General features: G+C 35.9%; 2 protein-coding genes and 1 pseudogene across 4 annotated transcripts; 2 read left to right on the top strand and 1 right to left on the bottom strand.

Moving 5' to 3' along the window:
* The first annotated feature begins 2,064 nt into the window (after positions 1-2,064).
* LOC104111535 (shaggy-related protein kinase eta) lies at positions 2,065-7,594 on the top strand. The gene is made up of 12 exons (XM_009621248.4): positions 2,065-2,256; positions 3,224-3,316; positions 3,578-3,637; positions 3,749-4,021; positions 4,125-4,199; positions 4,275-4,331; positions 4,952-5,092; positions 5,206-5,256; positions 5,332-5,427; positions 6,300-6,383; positions 6,655-6,756; positions 7,013-7,594. Exons 1-12 carry the CDS (start codon positions 2,242-2,244, stop codon positions 7,112-7,114), a joined length of 1,149 nt encoding a protein of 382 aa, XP_009619543.1. The 5' UTR covers positions 2,065-2,241; the 3' UTR covers positions 7,115-7,594.
* Positions 7,595-9,948: 2,354 nt separating this feature from the next.
* Positions 9,949-15,127, top strand: LOC104111534 (probable LRR receptor-like serine/threonine-protein kinase At5g45780). 3 transcript variants are annotated; one of them, XM_009621247.4, is made up of 11 exons: positions 9,949-10,417; positions 10,624-10,756; positions 10,849-10,920; positions 11,139-11,282; positions 11,390-11,448; positions 11,543-11,602; positions 12,414-12,479; positions 12,562-12,705; positions 12,791-13,129; positions 13,680-14,071; positions 14,443-15,127. In XM_009621247.4, exons 1-11 carry the CDS (start codon positions 10,315-10,317, stop codon positions 14,761-14,763), a joined length of 1,833 nt encoding a protein of 610 aa, XP_009619542.1. In that variant the 5' UTR covers positions 9,949-10,314; the 3' UTR covers positions 14,764-15,127. The 3 variants fall into 3 exon arrangements, with proteins under 3 accessions (XP_009619542.1, XP_009619541.1, XP_018631601.1); XM_009621246.4 differs by having other exon boundaries at positions 11,390-11,461; positions 12,406-12,479; XM_018776085.3 differs by lacking the exons at positions 9,949-10,417; positions 10,624-10,756; positions 10,849-10,920; ... (1 more) ...; positions 11,390-11,448; positions 11,543-11,602 and adding an exon at positions 11,667-11,962 and having other exon boundaries at positions 12,406-12,479.
* Positions 15,128-15,274: 147 nt separating this feature from the next.
* LOC104111536 (subtilisin-like protease 4) lies at positions 15,275-16,561 on the bottom strand (annotated as a pseudogene).
* Positions 16,562-19,520: the final 2,959 nt, after the last annotated feature.

Here is a 19,520-nt window from a genome sequence, read left to right as displayed (position 1 = left end):
GCAACTTAAACTAGTAGCTCATTTATGTAAATTTGGGCAGCATCTCCCCTGTAACAAGAGCCTCCTCCAATAACATATACCAACAACAATGACCATAGAAATCCAACAATATATAATTATCAATAACAAGACACCATATAACAACAATAAGTCACAACTACTTCACGACGAGCTACAAGCCCAATTGGAATTCGTATACCCCATATCACCTCTTATAGACTTCTTACTTTAACTTACTAGTATAATTAACAAGATAATGAAGTCATTCATCAATGATTCCAGCCTTATACCATATATTTATAACAAAGAAAATAATCCACAACTCCAACTATCCTCAATTAGCAACTTTATTCACTAGTTCATGTCTAGTCCATCCATTTAACTTAATCAATATCAAGATAATCTTAAGCACATGAAAGAACACAATATAATTACCTCTTATAGTGTCGAGTCGAGATCCATGTTATATATAGCTTACAACAATCCAACACACCCCAATCACTTCATACCCAAAACGATAATTATAGTAGCGTCAAACACCCCAAAAATATTACAAAGAATGACTAATCAACCATTTCGCCATTATGTGGTGTTTCTCCACACCATTTATCCTCCAAAACTTCATTAAACAGTAGCAAAATAGACAGCCCAAAAGCAATACGAAACATCCCATAAAACAGTCCACTACAAGTCAAATAACTCGAACTCATGGCTTCCGATCACCGTCCCGTGAGTTCTAACTATTAGGAGACGAATTTATCAACCTTTCTTGATATTTAAAAGCTTAAATACAGAAAGTAAGCGATACTTACGTCATAGGGATCGTTTTAATGTTATCGCTTCTTAATTTCGTGCCCGGGATGATAATCTTGTTTGAAGCCCTTGTAGAGAGCTTAAGGGTAAGGTTAGGGGTGTTATTTGGCCGTGCTCTCTGGAAAAATGGAGAAAGAGACAAGATAAAGGATGTAAATATCTTTTTTTTTAAAGGTAAAAAAGGTGCTACTTGGCACCCTCGCATTGACCCTTCTTCAGACGCTTATATCCTTTTATCCGGACATCGTATGAACGAACGGTTAAGAGCGTTGGAAACTACATTCCAAGACCTTCAATTTGGTATATAATATGTTCAAAAAAAGATCCCATATAGCACACAAAATTTATTGCTCAAAAAGCTCCGTTACAAGGCAAATCCTTAGTCGATTTTTCCGCAACTTTAATCCGATTTTTCCCAAACTTTATATTTCATATCCAAACATCATATATAGTCATATGATGACTTTAAACTCATTTAAAATATGATTAACACGTCTCATATTCATCTCAACTTACTTAAGACTTCGGTAAACCTTTCTTATCCTTGTAGAAGGATTTCGTCCTTTTTGAGCTTACATTAGGTAATCCTATAATGATGGTGACGTCTGAAGTACGGGGTGTAATAATATGTCCCCGTAGAAACATTTGTCCCCGAATGATAACTCTTAAAGGCTTGCGAAAATGGGACGTAACATCATTAAATCACTTTATATACTTTCAAAGAGGCTCTCATTTTCAAGCTTACATCAATTGACTTACGACGTATTTTCACGTACAAAAATATGGAGTATAACATCATAATTGTGTCATGGTTCACTGGAAACTTTAAGTAAACTAGGTTTTGATAATTAATTTTTTTTATACAAGATTTAAGTGAATCAGACATATTAAATGTAAATAAATAATCATAAAAGAAAAATTAAATATTTTTATATGAATAACTCAAATATCCATTAAGTACAAAGAAATGAACCATAAAACAAAGAGAAGTAGGGCTGTAGTAGAATAAAGAAAAAGTAAAGTGAGTATTTGAGGAGTAGGCCATTAGGCTGAACATTAGAGTGTCGGGATCTAGTTTTGCGAGTCAAATTCGGCTTCCAGTCCACCTCCAATGACCCCACTAATCTTTTTCTTCTCTAAAATTTCACAAATTAATTGAGAAAATTCGCAATTACTTAGAACTCAAGGGGCTAAAACCAAAATTCTCAAAGACAAAAAATAGGAGAGAGACAGAAATAAAAATGAAGAAGAAAAGGAATAGCTGGATTCACATGGCTGTTTTACATATGGGTCCTCTCTCTCTCTCTCTCTCTCTCTAACCGACAATTATGATGTTTGAACCTTAAACAAAGCAGAAAAAACTAAAGAAAAATTCTTTTTCTTCTTTTTCCTCTTCTAATTTTTCTTTGAATTTGAGCTTGAGAAATTATGGCTGATGATAAGGTATGGATTTTGCTTTGTGGGTTTTTCTTGTTTACAGAAAAAGTTTATTTCTTTACTTGTTACAGCTTTTTTCATTTTGGGAAACAATACTGTGCATTATTGGAGATTTCTTGATTCTTGGAAATCAGTGTGTATTATGTGAAGATCTTTTCTTTTTAGCCAATCTGAGTTCAGGTAGTAGTACTATGCAATTTTTTTTCCTTTTTATTTATTTATTATTGAGTGCAAATCTGGGTTTAGTTTTGGTTTCTACTTGAGAAAGGTTCTGGGATTTTAAAAGGAAGATAATGGTTCCCTGTTGCATGCCCTTGCTCATCTTATTCTGAAATAAATGAAATCTTTTGTCTAGTATCCCTGAACCTTAAAATTAATAATTTGGACCATTTTAGTCTCAGTTGCAAATATTTGATTTTTCATGTTCAGGATGCTTTATTTGTTCAGGATCTGGTCTTGTTCTTTTATTTTATCCTGATGGAAATTTTGCTTTTGGAGAATTTTTCTGTGATAGTAAATGCCTTTGATCTATTTGGATGTGTTGGTATAGATCTGATCTTAGGTGAGTTTATATGGAGTAACATGGTTCATATAGCCGACTCTAATTTGCTTGGGACTGAGACGTAGTAGTTGTTATTGTTCTTGTTGGTATAGATCTGATTTTAGCTTTCTATAGATCTGTTGCTATTAGGTATTTGATCGAGCCTTCCAATTTCACTTAGTTTATGTCTTTTTTCCTTATCAGATACTTGAGTTTTGATCTTACAAAATATATCTAGTCAAAAGAATGTCTGTTAACAGTTGCCAAGCATTTTTTGATAGTGCTTCTGAATGATAGTACTAAGTTTTTTTGCTTCTTTTTGCCCCCAGGATAGAGTTTCGGTGGGTTGTAGTCTACCTTTTTTTGTTTAATATATTGTGTCTTAGTTATTGAAAATGCTGGCCTGAGATCTATCTTTGATGTGTAATGTAGGAGATGTCTGCTCCTGTTATGGATGGGAATGATGCAGTCACTGGTCATATAATTTCCACAACCATTGGGGGCAAGAATGGCGAGCCAAAGCAGGTAGAGGAGATGTCTTTATCAGAATCATAATTTATTAGTTAGACATAGTTCGTGTCTTTTTGATATGTAATGCTTCTTAATTAGAAAAATTGTCAAAATAATTCTCCCATCACACACTATGTAAATGATGGATGCGTATAATTTACCCTTTTATTTTTTAATTCCATTTTTGCATTTCTCATATCCAATCATGAGCATTTGTAACCTGATTTCTTACGCGAAATTGAAAATCTGTTTGCCTTCTGTTATAATTTGGAGCAGACAGTCAGTTACATGGCTGAACGTGTTGTGGGGACTGGATCATTTGGAATTGTCTTTCAGGTAAGTGAATATGTATCTTCTAGTTTTAACTGTATCTTCTTGTTTTGTTAATCCTTTTTTTCTTATTCTTTTTAATTTACTTTTTGTTTGAATGATGCTTTTCTTGTGAAGGCAAAATGCCTGGAAAATGGGGAGACTGTGGCTATAAAGAAGGTTCTGCAAGACCGTAGATACAAGAATCGTGAGCTGCAGCTAATGCGCACTTTGGATCACCCAAATGTTGTTTGCCTAAAGCATTGCTTCTATTCAACTACAAGCAAAGATGAACTTTTTCTCAATTTAGTCATGGAATATGTTCCAGAAACTATGTATAGAGTGCTAAAGCATTATAGCAATATGAATCAGAGAATGCCGCTCATCTATGTTAAGCTTTACACATATCAAGTGAGTGAAGTTCTTTCCCGAGTGGTACTTTTGTTTCCTAAGTTTTGAGCAATACTAAGTGGTACCTAAGTTTTGAGCCATACTAAGATTTATACGTGTTCAGGTATTTAGAGGGCTGGCTTACATGCATACTGTTGCTGGCGTATGCCATAGGGACTTGAAGCCTCAGAATGTTTTGGTAATGCATAGCTGCTAAATTTGTCTAGCAAATTATGGCCCATTCATCTCCTTATTTCATTGTTTGCTTTCACAGGTAGACCCTCTTACTCACCAAGTAAAGATCTGTGATTTTGGAAGCGCAAAAGTGCTGGTAAGTATAAATTGTAAGAGTTTAATTCTGTAGCTATTCTCATTTTCTTACTAAAGATGTATGGATTTGTCCCTTGTCTTGGTGAAAGGACCACACTGTTAATTCAAATTTGGTTGATAATAATTTTGACTTAAGAAAGTGGTTTTTTTTCTTTGGAGGGGTAGAATGGGGGCTATAATCACATGAGGAAGTTTATATTCCTGTCCAGAAATACCTTTGATGGCTTTCACCTTTTCAGTAGCTCAAAACACAGCATTAGCTAGGTTCTCACTGACTGTTTGAATTCATTGCTTTTAATTAGCTTTTGAAGCTTGTGGCATAGACTGCATCTTTTCAGAGAGCTCCTCGACTTTCTGTGATATTCAGAGGCGGATCCAGGATTTAAATTTCATGGGTTTAGATTCACAATTTTACCACATTCCATCTATTTTAATGGGTTCAAAAATTATTATTTGTATATATTTAATAATTTTTAGGCAAAAAAATAGCGTATGAGTGAAAGCTATGGACTCAGATCAGATGAACCCATAGCCTATACACTGGATATGCCCCTGCTGAGAATTACTCGATTTTGAGGCTGTGGTTGGTTTGTGTATTTACGGAAGTACAATATTTTTCAGGTTAAAGGAGAAGCCAACATCTCATACATCTGCTCCCGGTTTTATCGGGCTCCTGAACTCATATTTGGTGCAACAGAGTATACTACTTCAATTGATATCTGGTCAGCTGGCTGTGTCCTTGCTGAGCTTCTTCTGGGCCAGGTTTGTAGTTATTTAGACTTCTATTGCTTAGATCTAGTCCGTGGAATCTCTTCAGTCTCATATGGTGCACTATTCCAATTTCTATACCAATTTTTGCAATTATCTTTTTGCAGCCATTGTTCCCCGGAGAAAATGCTGTGGACCAGCTTGTTGAGATAATCAAGGTGCCGTGTAATTAATTCCTGTAAATTGATGCAGATGTTGTAGCGGAATGTGGTTTCATTTGCTTCTTCTTACAGGTACTTGGAACACCGACAAGGGAGGAAATTCGCTGTATGAATCCGAACTATACTGATTTCAGGTTTCCACAAATCAAAGCACACCCTTGGCATAAGGTATGCTTTCACTTGATTCAAGTCTTACCTAGTGGAGCAACAGTTTGTTGTTTGAAGCATAGCTCATTCCTGCCGAATTTGTACTGCAACTTAAGCAAGTTGTCAAGGGTGCCCTTTTTGTTTTAACTGATAATTGGCCCAAAAAAAAAAACTGTCTTTGGAGCGTCCAGTTTGTTTAAGCATTCTCCAAAAGAACATAGGTGCTGGCTTGTTGATGGAATTTGTGAAATTTAATCATTTAGATACTTCGAGGTTAGGCTTTAGTTTCTATTAATTGAAATTTATTTGGTATCCTCTTGTCGAATCCGTATTACATGTTCAAGCATGGATTTCTAGTTTTTTCATTAATCATTACTCCCTAACCATTTTTGGTTCAAAAGCTAAGAATCTCAAGTCTTTAATCCTTAGAAGAATCTGCTTATCTACTAATTGAGAGGTCAAAGAGTTTTAAAGATTTATACCTATGAAAACCGGACTCAAGGTATTTCTTGAGTTTGGTTATAATTTGTGTAGAAATAAGTTACTAGGATTTTAGTCTTGATTAATGAGTTTGTGCTGAAGCAGCTATAACATCAGATTGGCTTCCCTAAAGAGTACTCATTCTGCTAATCAGCATATCCATTGAATACTAAGGAAACAAAATCTGGAAATCACAAGTAAATCTTTGAAAAGTAATAAATATTCAATATCACAACTGAGTGAGTTTGGCTTTTAAGGGGATTTGAACTCCCAATCCCCATCCGGATGATTATTTTATTCTTGCAAAACCACGTTAATGGCAAAAGTGCAAATAAATCCTTTTGCTGTTTCTTTGCTCTTTTATATCTATCTATCTGTCTGCTGCTAACTTACTATGTTGTGCCTGGTCTCAGGTTTTCCACAAACGGATGCCTCCTGAAGCAATTGACCTTGCTTCTCGGCTTCTGCAATACTCACCAAGTCTACGTTGCACCGCAGTAAGTGCAATTTAGTTTTTTTTTCCTGATGTGATTGTCATCCATTAATGCAACAATTCATATGTAGCACAATTGACATGTCTCCATTTGGGGTGGCCATTTCTGTGGTCCTTTTTATGCTCCCACATCTCCTCGTGCTGCTTCTTACTGACCTGTTTTTTATAAGGTTTACTGCCCTGTTACCAGTGCTCCCAGTCACATATGGTTCCTCTTTGTTTATTGAACAATGAATTCCTAAATCTCATAAATTAATATGCTTCTCATTTTGCAGCTTGAAGCATGTGCTCATCCTTTCTTTGATGAGCTTCGTGAACCAAATGCACGGCTTCCCAATGGTCGCCCATTGCCTCCTCTCTTCAATTTTAAGCAGGAGGTACAGCTTTCACATGCTTATTCTTAAAATTGAAGGTTAAACCATCAGTGCGTCATTCTTCCCAATCCCAGCTGAAGGGCATTAATATTATATAACTATACTAATGTCGGAGTTACGCATTCTGTACTTACCTATTTTAAGTTTACTCCATTGCTTATCCAACTATATTTTCCTGGTTTCAGTTGTCTACGCATTCTGTACTTACCTATTTTAAGTTTACTCCATTGCTTATCCAACTATATTTTCCTGGTTTCAGTTGTCTGGTGCCTCTGCAGACCTCGTAAACAGGTTGATACCAGACCATATAAAAAGGCAGATGGGCCTGCATCTTTTTGCATCCCACGGTGACATGACGTGAAGTATATGCTTAGAAAAATATACTGGTTGATCATCTAAATATTAAGGGATCCAAGTTACATCCCTTGAAGCGTAATCCAGCAGGACAAGCGGCATCTCCTGGTCGATGAGGACAAAGTAATGGGCTGCAGTGCATTTTAGTTCTCTGTACTTGGTATTTTCTTTTTTGTTCCACTCTTCGAAGTCTCCCACTCGTAGCAGCCAACTAGTTTTAAAAAAAAGGAAATATGTTTTGGTACATGTTTGATAGTAGTAATTGACCAGAAAGCTTCCAGGGACGATTGAATGACATGAATGGACAAGTTGCAAGGCGCCAAAAGGATTGCCAGGACTTGAAAGGGCAGTGTTTTTCTCCTTAAGTTGATCTCTCTCTGTTCAGTTTGTATTTAGCAGTCTTCTACGTCGGAAAGTGTTGCAAACAAATTGTGTTACAGTTGCTATATGTGAGTAAGATTAATGGAACATATCTATTTTATTTCCCTCTCTTTATTTGCTTTGGTCATATTTGCCCTTAAATAAGAATATTTCTGTCATAAGTTTGTTACCAAATTTTTTATGTAAAAAATTTATAATTTAGCCTAAGCAAAATGTTACACTTATAATCTTTATATATATCGTTGGTAAAAGTGATAGTCACCGGACCAGGTGGTAGTCCAAAGCGCAACTGAACGATTCTCATTTGTCAGGATGATATATTTAGGTGGATAAGGGATCTTATTTCTCTACTACGGGTTTCTACTTTTTAGACTTTTAGAAAGCGTCCTAAATTTTAAAGTCACGCGTTGAAACTTTTCTGTGAAAATTTTAACTTAATTGATAGTAGTTGACTAAAGTAATCCGTCTACAAAAGCTACTCATTCCTACTCCTTCCATTTCAATTTATTTGACTCGACACAAAGTTTAAAAAAAAGAAAGAAGACTTTTGAAATTTGTGGTATTAAAAGTTTAAAGAGTAAAAGTTTTGTGGGATCATGATATTTGTGTGATTATAAAAGCTTTTCTTTAATGGTAAAATGGGTAAAACGAAAAGTTTAAAGTTGAATTATTTCCAAATTTAAAAATATGTCATTTATTTTGGAACAGATTAAAAAGGAAAGTACCTCATCTAATTTGAAACAGAGAGAGTACTTATCATGTCTAAATTCAAATTACATAAGCTTTAGCCGGTCGTTTGCCATATATTTTTTCACCATATTGATATGAGAATAATTATAAATTATAATATTTTTATAATAGCTTTCGAATATCTAATATTTTTTTATAGCTTTCGGAAAGACTTCACTTCAACTCAATAAATGACGTCTACTTCGTAAGTGCTAAGGCAAAATATATCACCGAAAGGAAAGGTGATAGGGGAGCCTAGCCATTTCACTCTACCCGAGTAATAAAGTGGAAACCCCCCTCACGATCGATTAAAAGGAAAGTCGCCCAGAGATATTTGTTCAAATCCAATTCGTGAAGACAGAGTAAATTCAACAAATCTAAGGAAGCAAGTCCTAGGCCTCACTATCTATCAATCAAGAAGGTAAGAAACGAAATATAGCCAATATTTTGGGATGGAGGGAGTATAAGTAAAAATGAAAGCAATTAGGAACAAAAGTTATAGGTTGCTTGTAAATGAAAGCAATTAGGAATAGAAGCTATAAGTAAGCTTCTAAATGAAAGCAATTAGGAATGTTTTCAAGGAATTGAAATCAAGATAATTGGATCGATTGTTCCTTTACTTTTTTTTCAATCTAAGTTTCTGCATTGTGGAATCATGGTCTAAGGACACCTCAGAGCTTTATTTTCCTTTTTCCTAAAAAAAAAATTACACCGTATGAAAAATGGTTCATACATTTAATAGGAAAAAAATAAAAAAAAATAAAGCTTTGAGATGTCCTTAAAAAAATATTTACCGGTATATGGTATTTATACCACGCAAATAAAAACAAGATATATTTGCATATAACACATAACTTATCTTAAATTAGTAGGAGTGATTATTTTTTGCGTCTTTATGGGGTTCTGGACTAATTGTGTGTGTCATTTCGTAAAAGTCAAACAACTAAGCGCCATTAGCGAGCACATCAAAGCCGCGCGAAAACTTTCAAAACATTTATGAAATGATTCACTGCTTCTTTGCTTTTACTCCCCCCCACAATAAACACTGCGATTATTGGTTAAAATCAACTCTAGCCAATGAATACCCTCCGCTTAACTATCCCTATGGTGTTGCCTATCACACTGGATCTTTTAGTAAATGTATAAACACAAGGGAACAGTCCCCAAATCTCAAAGTCTTCTCCTTTTCCCACCCACTTAAAATCACTACTAATTACAATTTGCTTACATTGTAAGAGTACTCTCTCGGACAACAATAAATGATTTTTTGATGGTTTAGATTAAGAAATTTACCTTTTAATATTAATTAACAATAAAATTGACCGTATTAATCTTTACTATTTCTTCAAATAAATATTCCTACACATACTCCAACACTATTTACTTCATTGACAATGCAGGGAAAAAATAACTAATTAATTCTTGAAATCTGAAAAAATCACATATTTTGGATCAAAAAAAAAAGAAGCCAAAAACTCACTTATTGTGGGGAGTAATATTTTTCATTTATTTCCCCCAAAAATTTCTTTTTCAAGAAATATAATTTTACTAGAAAGTGCTACTTCTTTGTTGTTGCTTAACATTGACGATATTTTGTACTCGTTGGTCTGATTAATTTAGAACGACACCGTACAGGTTCAAATTAAAGGAGGAACGTTTCTTATAAGAAGTTTTATCAATACACTATACTCCTTGGTGGTACTAAAAAGCTTCTTGCTCCAATGATTTCTTGGGGTTTACAATTTAGGTTGTTGAGGGACTATTTATTCAGTAAACAATTAATTACAGTAAGAAAAAAGGGGTGCAAATTGTAAGTTGAATCTGATTAGTTTTATAGTTACAAAATTTGATGAGTATACTTTTATAGTTACAACTTACAATGAACTCGCAGTAAGTTAGTACTTCGGATTCCCTTTTCTTATTTAAATAAAAACCAAACAGGACTTTAATCACCCATTTATAAGCTCGAGGGAAATATTTTATAGTGCTACACCCCCACTGCTACTGCTGCACAATGATGAATGCTAAAAAGGACCTTTTTCTGAAAGCTCTGCAAAGCAAAATCTTTCTTTTTGGTAGTTAGCTTTTGAGATCTAAATGGTAACTTTAGTACTACTCATTTTCTCAATCTTTCTATTTTGGTTGGCCGTTACTCCTGCTTCTATGAGTCTTCTTTCACCTAAGGGTGTCAACTATGAAGGTAAACTCTTCTATTTTAGCTTCTTCTTTTTTGAGACTTTTGTAGTATACCCTTAACATGCAATTTCTTGTTTTCACATGAAAAATCCAAACTTGTTGGTTAGCACTATTTATAAGCATTTATTTTTGTTGTTTTCATAGTTTAGAGTGGAAAGATTAAAACTTTACTTACACATTTATTGAATTAAACTTTTGTGGGGTAAGCAGTGGCAGCACTGATGTCAATGAAGAATAAGATGAGAGATGAATACCAAGTGTTAGATGGATGGGATATAAATTCAGTGGATCCTTGTACTTGGTACATGGTTGGTTGCTCTTCTGAAGGCTTTGTTATTTCTCTGTGAGTGTTCTCTCTTTCTGTTACATCTTGTCAACATTTTTGTGTGTGTGTGAAGAGATGATTTTTATGCTTTGGTTGTTAATTCTTGGCAGTGAAATGGCGAGTATGGGGTTATCTGGCTCACTTTCCCCCAGTATTGGGAATTTAACTCATCTTCGGACACTGTGAGTAAAATAAATCTCACATGAATTGCCTATTCTTTTCTTATTTTTGGTGGAGATGAGATGCTGCTCAAATATTTCTTGGAAATATGCCAATATATTAAAAATAATTATAATATTATTAAGACTGACAACTAAATGCTTTAATTGCAGGATATATTGAGAAATATCTTTTACTATGATCTGTTAAAGTTCATTTTATTCATTGGTTTTTGTTGTAGGTTGTTGCAGAATAATCAGTTATCTGGTCCAATTCCTGCTGAGATTGGGAAGCTCTCTGAACTGCTGACCCTTGACCTATCCGGTAATCAGTTTGATGGAGAAATTCCTAGGGCGTTGGGTCGCCTGTTCCGTTTAAGTTACTTGTGAGTGTGGACTAAACTCTTTGAAATATTCTATCTTGATCACGCATATGTTACAGTTCTCTTCTACTTGGTTTTGAATGTAATCCTTTGGTGTGTCAAATTTGTAGGAGGCTTAGCAGGAACAGATTATCTGGACTAATTCCTAAACCTGTGGCATCCCTTTCAGGTCTTTCATTCTTGTATGTATTCCTTCCATGTCATTTGTATGTCCAATCAAGGGCGAGATGCGAGTTAAATAACTTGTGAATGGTGTTGTGCAGGGACTTATCGTTCAATAATCTTAGTGGTCCTACTCCAAAAATTTTGGCTAAAGATTACAGGTAAGATTCAGGGCAAAATAATTCCATCTGATTCTATGCTTGGTCCTCAATGTTATTAGTTTGGTCAGTCGATTGGAAAGATCCTTCTGGTCTCTAGTTTGATGGATCAAAGGGGTTCAAGTTTTACGCTTTTTCTATGAGGATGATGATATATGCAACACTAAAGGAAGAAAAAGATCCGCTCAGCTATTACTTCCATTATCCTCTGAATCTAAAGCTTTCTCATTTTAAGAATTTAAGCAAAATGTTGAAGGTGAAACAAATTCCCTGCAAAGTGTACGAATGCTATGGAAGGCTGTCATCTGACATTCTATCTGAGTTCACCAGCTTTTCACGATTTTGGATAGACATTCAGATCGTGTAAGTTCAAATGCGAAATACAAATGCTTGGTACGATGTTGCATGACATATGACACAGTGCCATACATAATTTTTCTGTCATAGTAAAGTTTTCTATCGTTTTAGTAACTGTCATCTTGCATTACTTCGACTGTTAGTTGTGGTGGTATGTCGTTCACTGAAAAAAAAAAGTCACTTCTTGATAGCTTATGGACCTGAAAGTAATGTTTCATTTCTTATCATTTGAAGTATTATCTAGTGCTTGGTCCAGCAGAACCTCCACGATGTTATGTTATTTGCCGAAGTCAAGCAAAATATTTGACTTGATATAATGTCTGATGTCATAAAAGTTTTGTATCCTACTTACAATGCTTACTGTTTATATCCCCCTTGGTGTCATTCTTGCAACCTTTCCGGTTTCTTTGTATTCTTTTTTCAGCTTATATTTTTGGTTATTGCCTTAGTATTGCAGGAAACAGCTTTCTTTGCTCTGCAATGCCCACACAAATTTGTGGGGGCGTGCCAAAACCAGCAAATGGTATTGTTGAAATCTTCCCAGAACTTTTTTATGATATTGAGGCTGAAGCGTTTTGACCAAATTCTATTTTTTAACCATGCAGAAATGAGTTCAGACAGGAAGACTAGCAATCATCATCGGTGGGTTGTTTCTGTTATCATTGGGGTCAGTTGCACATTCATAGTTACGGTCATGTTGCTTGTTTGTTGGGTGCATTGGTACAGGTCTAATGTCCTCACAGGATATGGTAACTGCAAGATTAGAAACACATCTCTGATCTCCTGCACATTAACCGTAGATACATTATGAGTCTCTGATCTTTTGATCTGCAGTGCAACACGATTGCGAATTCGCCATTGGCCACCTGAAGAGGTTTTCATTCCGTGAATTGCAAATTGCCACTGGAAATTTCAGCTCTAAAAATATACTAGGACAAGGTGGATTTGGAGTAGTCTACAAGGGATACCTTCCCAATAGGACAATAGTGGCTGTCAAAAGATTGAGAGATCCAAATTTCACTGGAGAAGTGCAGTTCCAAACAGAAGTTGAGATGATAGGCTTGGCTGTGCATCGGAACCTTCTACGTTTATATGGATTCTCTATGACTGCAGAGGAAAGATTACTTATTTACCCTTATATGCCAAATGGGAGTGTTGCTGATTGCTTGAGAGGTTTGCTTTGATGTATATTTACTTGGAGCTTTTCTTGAACTAATTCTTTCATCTTGTTACAATTGATTCAAAATTTGATCAGGTTCACCAGTGAATTTCAATTACTTCCTGGTGCTGTCAATGTTAATCTGGCAAAAATTCTTGAAAGGTCATGATTTATGGAAATCGAGGACTTTGTGCAATGTTCTTACTGTTCTATGCCTGAAACCCAGGACTCCTATAATGAAAACGACTTCTGATTGATTAGTTTAAGTTGGAGATATATTGTCAATGTTTCTTGTAAGTGGAATGACATCAATATATCAATAAATCAATCAACTATGCGTCAAACCCATACTACATCATCCATGAATGAAATGATTTGTTTTTTGGTGGTAAGGTAACAGTTGCCTTGTCATTAATATTTAACATGGCCAAATTTATAGCCAATTTTTAGGTTTATGAAATCAAAATCAAATTGGAATATGTATTGGGATGTAAACGGATTACTTGATGCAGTGATTATGTCATCTTTTGCTCTGTTCTCACATAAGATTTGATTCTCTACCAGACAATGGTCGGGATACACCATTTTTGGATTGGAGCAAGCGCATGCATATAGCCCTTGGAGCTGCCAGAGGGCTTCTGTATTTGCATGAACAGTGTAATCCTAAAATAATTCACAGGGATGTTAAGGCGGCTAATATTCTTCTTGATGAAAGCTTTGAAGCTGTTGTTGGTGATTTTGGTCTCGCGAAGCTTTTAGACTGTAGAGATTCGCATGTTACAACAGCAGTTCGTGGTACTATAGGTCATATAGCCCCAGAGTATCTATCAACTGGCCAATCATCTGAGAAGACAGATGTCTTTGGATATGGAATACTACTTTTGGAACTCATTACAGGGCTCAAGTCACTAGATGCAGGAAATGGTCAGGGTCAGAAAGGAACTATTCTTGACCGGGTGAGTAGCTTCTATCCCTCCTACTATTTGAAGCTTTATATGTTTGTGTGCATATAACTTCTAACTTCATTTTGATTAACGAGTTAATAGCTAATCTTCCTGCAGGATTTTGTTTGGGTAATAATCAAAGCCATTATTTGACTTGAAATTTTCACTAAAATTGACACATTAACCATTGTCAGACGCTGAAGTTGCTCCGCATCTCACGAGAGAAACAGTTCTAAAATTCTGAAACATTAGTTGATAACTTTGTTTTTTATGCTGACTTTATAATCTGGTACATGATCTGTTGGGCTTACGGAAAACCTTAATCGGGTTTTTGACTGTCATATTTACTAATCACTCATTCTGACTAACTGTCGAATTTGCAGGTCCGGAATTTATTTGAGGAAAAGAAAGTGGAAATGCTTGTGGATAGGGATCTAAAAGGATGTTTTAATACAGAGGAGCTAGAGAAAACAGTTGAAGTGGCTCTACAGTGCACTCAATCTAACCCCAATAATCGGCCTAAGATGTCAGAGGTTTTGAGAATCCTGGAAGACATTACGGGACAAATGGGGCATGTGGACGAATCACAAGGTGGAAGCAACATATGCGAAACAAGAGCTTTCAGCTTCTCTAGGAATTTTAGCGACATCCATGAAGAATCCTCATTTACCATTGAACCAATTGAGCTTTCAGGACCCAGATAACAAAAGTAGCCAGCACTTACCTCATCATTTCAAGCGTGCGATCTTGATATGTCTAGTTCAGCCATACAAGTGCCTACATTGTTGTTTCAAGTCTATCTCCTTGTAGTTTGTAAGTTACTGTAATTTGTAATTTTTATTACAAGATAATCATTACTCTAGTTCGTGATAGTCACAACCTTTGTGTTAGAATTAGCTAGACTAACCTCACTTTAGAACTTCATTATTTGGAAAAGACAAACTCAGTATGCCGTACTAGTTCTACTGTGTGTGTGTTGAACAGGTCTATGCGTTTCAGAAGCTTGATTATTTTGGCATTTTCAGTTCTTGTCAATCGTCATTCCCATTTATTCATCCTTGAAGTATAGGTTCATCCTTGTCAAATTGTTAAAGATTATTCTTAATAATGTTTGTGTAGTGAGATAAAAAAGAACCTAGTTGAAGGATATGCTCCTGGTGTTTTGGACGGCTGTTGTTGGAGCGTTTATTATGGAGTTATCTGTGGAGTTAAGACAATGCAACTTATTTCCAGTTCCACATTGAACTTTTGAAGATGCTTAAAACACATGAACTATTGGAATACAGAAAATAAAATTATCACTTGTCCTATGGTCTTGAAATCCAGAAATTACTGTTTCTTTGTAGAATAGTGTGAATAAAGCTCTTAGAGTTGGTTGTATAGCTTCCTCATGGTTCCAAGGTAACTACTATTGGACTCCTAACAAAGTGCTTGGATGAGCTCCATTTCAAAAATCCTTCAACAAAGGTGGCATTAATGCTTGAAATTGATCGGTTAAAGGTTACTTGATATGTAATCTTCTGGTAAATCTCCGAGAAGTGCAAGGTGGAAGGCTCAAATTTCACATCAACTCCTTGGGGTGGCACAATCTCCAGAGTATAAGATGAGACGGGCTCGCCCACATTGGTCAGTCCTTGTGTATACTTGAAAATCAGATCCAAGTTTAATTGTAAAGGATGGATAGTTAAGTTCTGCTTCAGGGATGGTTGATGAGCAGTTTACTTCTTTCAAAACAATCAAACTAACAGCTCTACTTGGATACAACCCACATAAATAAGGTATATAATCATTTGGTTGGATGTCATAGATCAGCCCCAGATCATTTGCTCTTAATGGGTTAACGTGGCCTGCGCCAGTAGCAAAGAAGTCAGCTCGGAGGCCCCTTTCATCTTCAATAGGATTATTGCCAAGGTTCATAAGATCAGCGGTTGTCATGATTGCTGACTTGATAGCAGCTGGAGACCATTCTGGATGTGCACTCTTGATTAATGTCAAAACTCCTGAAAGGTGAGGACAGGACATTGATGTGCCAGAAAATATGTTAAAGGTAGACTTCGTGTTGGTATTGTTCTCCACGGATGTTGGCCACGCTGCAAGGATGCTAATACCAGGACCAATAATGTCAGGTTTCAAAATGCCAGGGCTTTCCGGAAAAGGACCTCTAGATGAAAGGGCTGCAACTGCTGGAGCATGATCATCCCCAAATATAGTTCCTTTAAACAAAAATGAAGCCACAGGAGTTGATGTTGTATTTATGTAGGCTTTGATTTTCAGGCCATCAATAAAACTGATATGAGCTGCTGGAAGAACGTGAGGGTCAGTTACTATAGTGAAGCCTTGTGGCTCCTCGTTCATGAGTATCATTCCAGCACCCCCAGCATCCTTCACAAAATGTCCTATATCTAATCTTTCTATCCCATCACCAACTTCACACAAAACTATTCTTCCCGTAAAAGGTGGCCTTATTTTTAGGCTTTTTATTTGTGAGCCTTGTTGGCACATTTGGAGCCTTTTATTTAAGGCCTTGTCGGCCAAATAAATAGCTTTGTATTTTGAGAGGATGTGACCAATTGTTGGCCAAACATTTCTTTCTTCTCTTCCTATATAATGAGGACTCTCTACTCATTTGGAAACACACCAACAAGACTTGAGTCTTCATTTCTTGTTTCTTCCTTTATTAAGAGTGTTTTATATGAGAGTTAGTGTTGGGAAGCACTTGTGTGAACCCTTTCTTTGGAGTGATCTTGTGAGGTTATTCCCTTAGGGTATTTGGGATTAATTAGAGTATTTACTCTAATTTTGTACTCTCTTTTGTACTTTTATTGTTATAGTAAATTGCTCCTCTCCGTTTGTGGACGTAGGTCACTTTGACCGAACCACGTTAATTTTGTGTCTTCTTTATCTACTTTAATTGTCGTTGTTATCAACTTCCATTGTCTTTGTTATTGCCATTATACCGTTGTTTGGCTATATTCCGCACTACCCGGGTTCCCGATCCTAACAAATTGGTATCGGAGCCGGATCAAACCGGGTTTGTTTCAGTAGCCAATATGATTCTAACAAAGATCTATGTTGAGAAATTTGACCGAAGTGCAAACTTCGGAATGTGGCAATTAAAGATGGAAGCTATCCTAATTCAGGGTGGCTTAGACTTGGCGTTACAAGGAAAGGAGAAGAAGCCGGATAAAATGACGGATGAGGAGTTTGCAGTCATAGACAAAAGGGCAAAAGCAGGTATCATTTTAAATCTCTCAAATGAGGTTTTACGTGAAGTTTCTGTAGAAACCATAGCCAAAGGCATGTGGAAAAAATTGAAAACCTTATATATGAAGAGGACGGTGAAAAATAGACTTTACCTGAAGTAGAAGCTTTATACAATTCGTATGGGTAAAGGTACCTCTATTCTCTCTCATCTTGACACCTTTGATTCCATTCTTATGGATTTGAGTAATATAGATACTGAAATTAAAGATGAGGATCAAGTCGTGTTACTGCTTTGTTCTCTACCCCCATCTTTTAAGCATATAAATGATACGATGCTTTATGCAAAGGATAATATCTCTTATAAGGATATTAAATCTATCTTAAAATCAAAAGAACATATAGATAGTGATATTACTAGGGAAGCTAGTGGAACTCAAGCAGAAGTTGGCTTGTTTGTTAGGGGCAAATCCGACACCATATCTAGATACAATAATTTACAATGTCGCTATTGTCATAAGAAAGGTCACAATATCTCTAAATGCTATAAACTGAAAAATAAAGAAAAGCATAAAGAAAGAAAAAATGAGCACAAAAATACTGACACCGCCGAAGCTAGTGTAGCAACTGATGAGATTGAGGGAACTATATTTTTAGCAACTGAAACTAGTTTCAGATTAGACAATGAGTGGATTTTAGATTCCGGTTGTTCATATCATATGTGTCCCAGCAGGGACTTGTTTTCTACATATGATTCAGTTGCAGGTGGAGTTGTCCAACTAGGTAACAATGTTACTTGCAACGTTATTGGCAAAGGTACAATTCGATTCAGAATGCACGATGATGTGGTGAGAACTCTCACAGATGTTAGATATGTTCCTGAGTTGAAGAAACATCTCATATCTTTGGGCACTTTAGAAGTCCTAGGGTGCAAATTCACTAGTGAAGGTGGAGTTTTAAAAGTTTTTGAAGATGCTCTTGTGATCATGAAAGCACACAGATCTGGTTCGTTGTATACTTTATTGGGCTCCACTGTTATAGGCTCTACTGCAGTTTCGGTATCAGACAACTTGTCTGATTTTGATGGCATTAAATTTTGACATATGCCCATTGGGACTTTTGCGGAGAAGGTGAAGCAAATTTACTATATTAGCCAAAATTAGGCCAAGGTGGAGATTTGTAAAAGGTGGCCTTATTTTTAGGCTTTTTATTTGTGAGCCTTGTTGGCACATTTGAAGCCTTTTATTTAAGGCCTTGTTGGCCAAATAAATGGCCTTGTATTTTGAGAGGATGTGGCCAATTGTTGGCCAAGCATTTCTTTCTTCTCTTCCTATATAATGAGGACTCTCTACTCATTTGGAAACACACCAACAAGACTTGAGTCTTCATTTCTTGTTTCTTCCTTTCTTCCTTTATTAAGAGTGTTTTGTATGAGAGTTAGTGTTGGGAAGCACTTGTGTGAACTCTTTCTTTGGAGTGATCTTGTGAGGTTATTCCCTTAGGGTATTTGGGATTAATTAGAGTATTTACTCTAATTTTGTACTCTCTTTTGTACTCTTATTGTTATAGTAAATTGCTCCTCTCCGCTTGTGGACGTAGATCACTTTGACCGAATCACGTTAAATTTGTGTCTTCTTTATCTACTTTAATTGTCGTTGTTATCAACTTTCATTATCTTTGTTATTGCCATTATACCGTTGTTTGGCTATATTCCGCACTACCCGGGTTCCCGATCCTAACAAATTAGTATCAGAGCCGGATCAAACCGGGTTTGTTTCAGTAGCCAATATGATTCTAACAAAGACCTATGTTGAGAAATTTTACCGAAGTGCAAACTTCGGAATGTGGCAATTAAAGATGGAAGCTATCCTAATTTAGGATGGCTTAGACTTGGCGTTACAAGAAAAGAAGAAGAAGCCGGATAAAATGACGGATGAGGAGTTTGCAGTCATAGACAAAAGGGCAAAAGCATGTATCATTTTAAATCTCTCAAATGAGGTTTTACGTGAAGTTTCTGTAGAAACCATAGCCAAAGGCATGTGAGAAAAATTAAAAACCTTATATATGAAGAGGACGGTGGAAAATAGACTTTACCTGAAGCAGAAGCTTTATACAATTCTTATGAGTGAAGGTACCTCTATTCTCTCTCATCTTGACATCTTTGATTCCATTCTTATAGATTTGAGTAATATAGATGCTGAAATTAAAGATGAGGATCAAGCCGTGTTACTGCTTTGTTCTCTACCCCCATCTTTTAGGC

The sequence above is a fragment of the Nicotiana tomentosiformis genome, chromosome 2, assembly GCF_000390325.3.
Source record: "Nicotiana tomentosiformis chromosome 2, ASM39032v3, whole genome shotgun sequence".
Taxonomy (NCBI): domain Eukaryota; kingdom Viridiplantae; phylum Streptophyta; class Magnoliopsida; order Solanales; family Solanaceae; genus Nicotiana; species Nicotiana tomentosiformis.
The sequence above is the reverse complement of the archived record's forward strand: the minus strand, read 5'-3'. Positions and strand labels throughout refer to the sequence as shown.

Coding starts and splice junctions, on each gene's coding strand:
- LOC104111534 (XM_009621246.4), top strand. CDS start 10,315: ATGGTAACTTTAGTACTACTCATTTTCTCAATCTTTCTATTTTGGTTG. Junction 12,480..12,561: donor CGTGCCAAAACCAGCAAATG/GTATTGTTGAAA, acceptor TTAACCATGCAG/AAATGAGTTCAGACAGGAAG. Junction 12,706..12,790: donor TAATGTCCTCACAGGATATG/GTAACTGCAAGA, acceptor TTTGATCTGCAG/TGCAACACGATTGCGAATTC.
- LOC104111535 (XM_009621248.4), top strand. Junction 4,200..4,274: donor TGAAGCCTCAGAATGTTTTG/GTAATGCATAGC, acceptor TTGCTTTCACAG/GTAGACCCTCTTACTCACCA. Junction 6,384..6,654: donor CAAGTCTACGTTGCACCGCA/GTAAGTGCAATT, acceptor CTCATTTTGCAG/CTTGAAGCATGTGCTCATCC.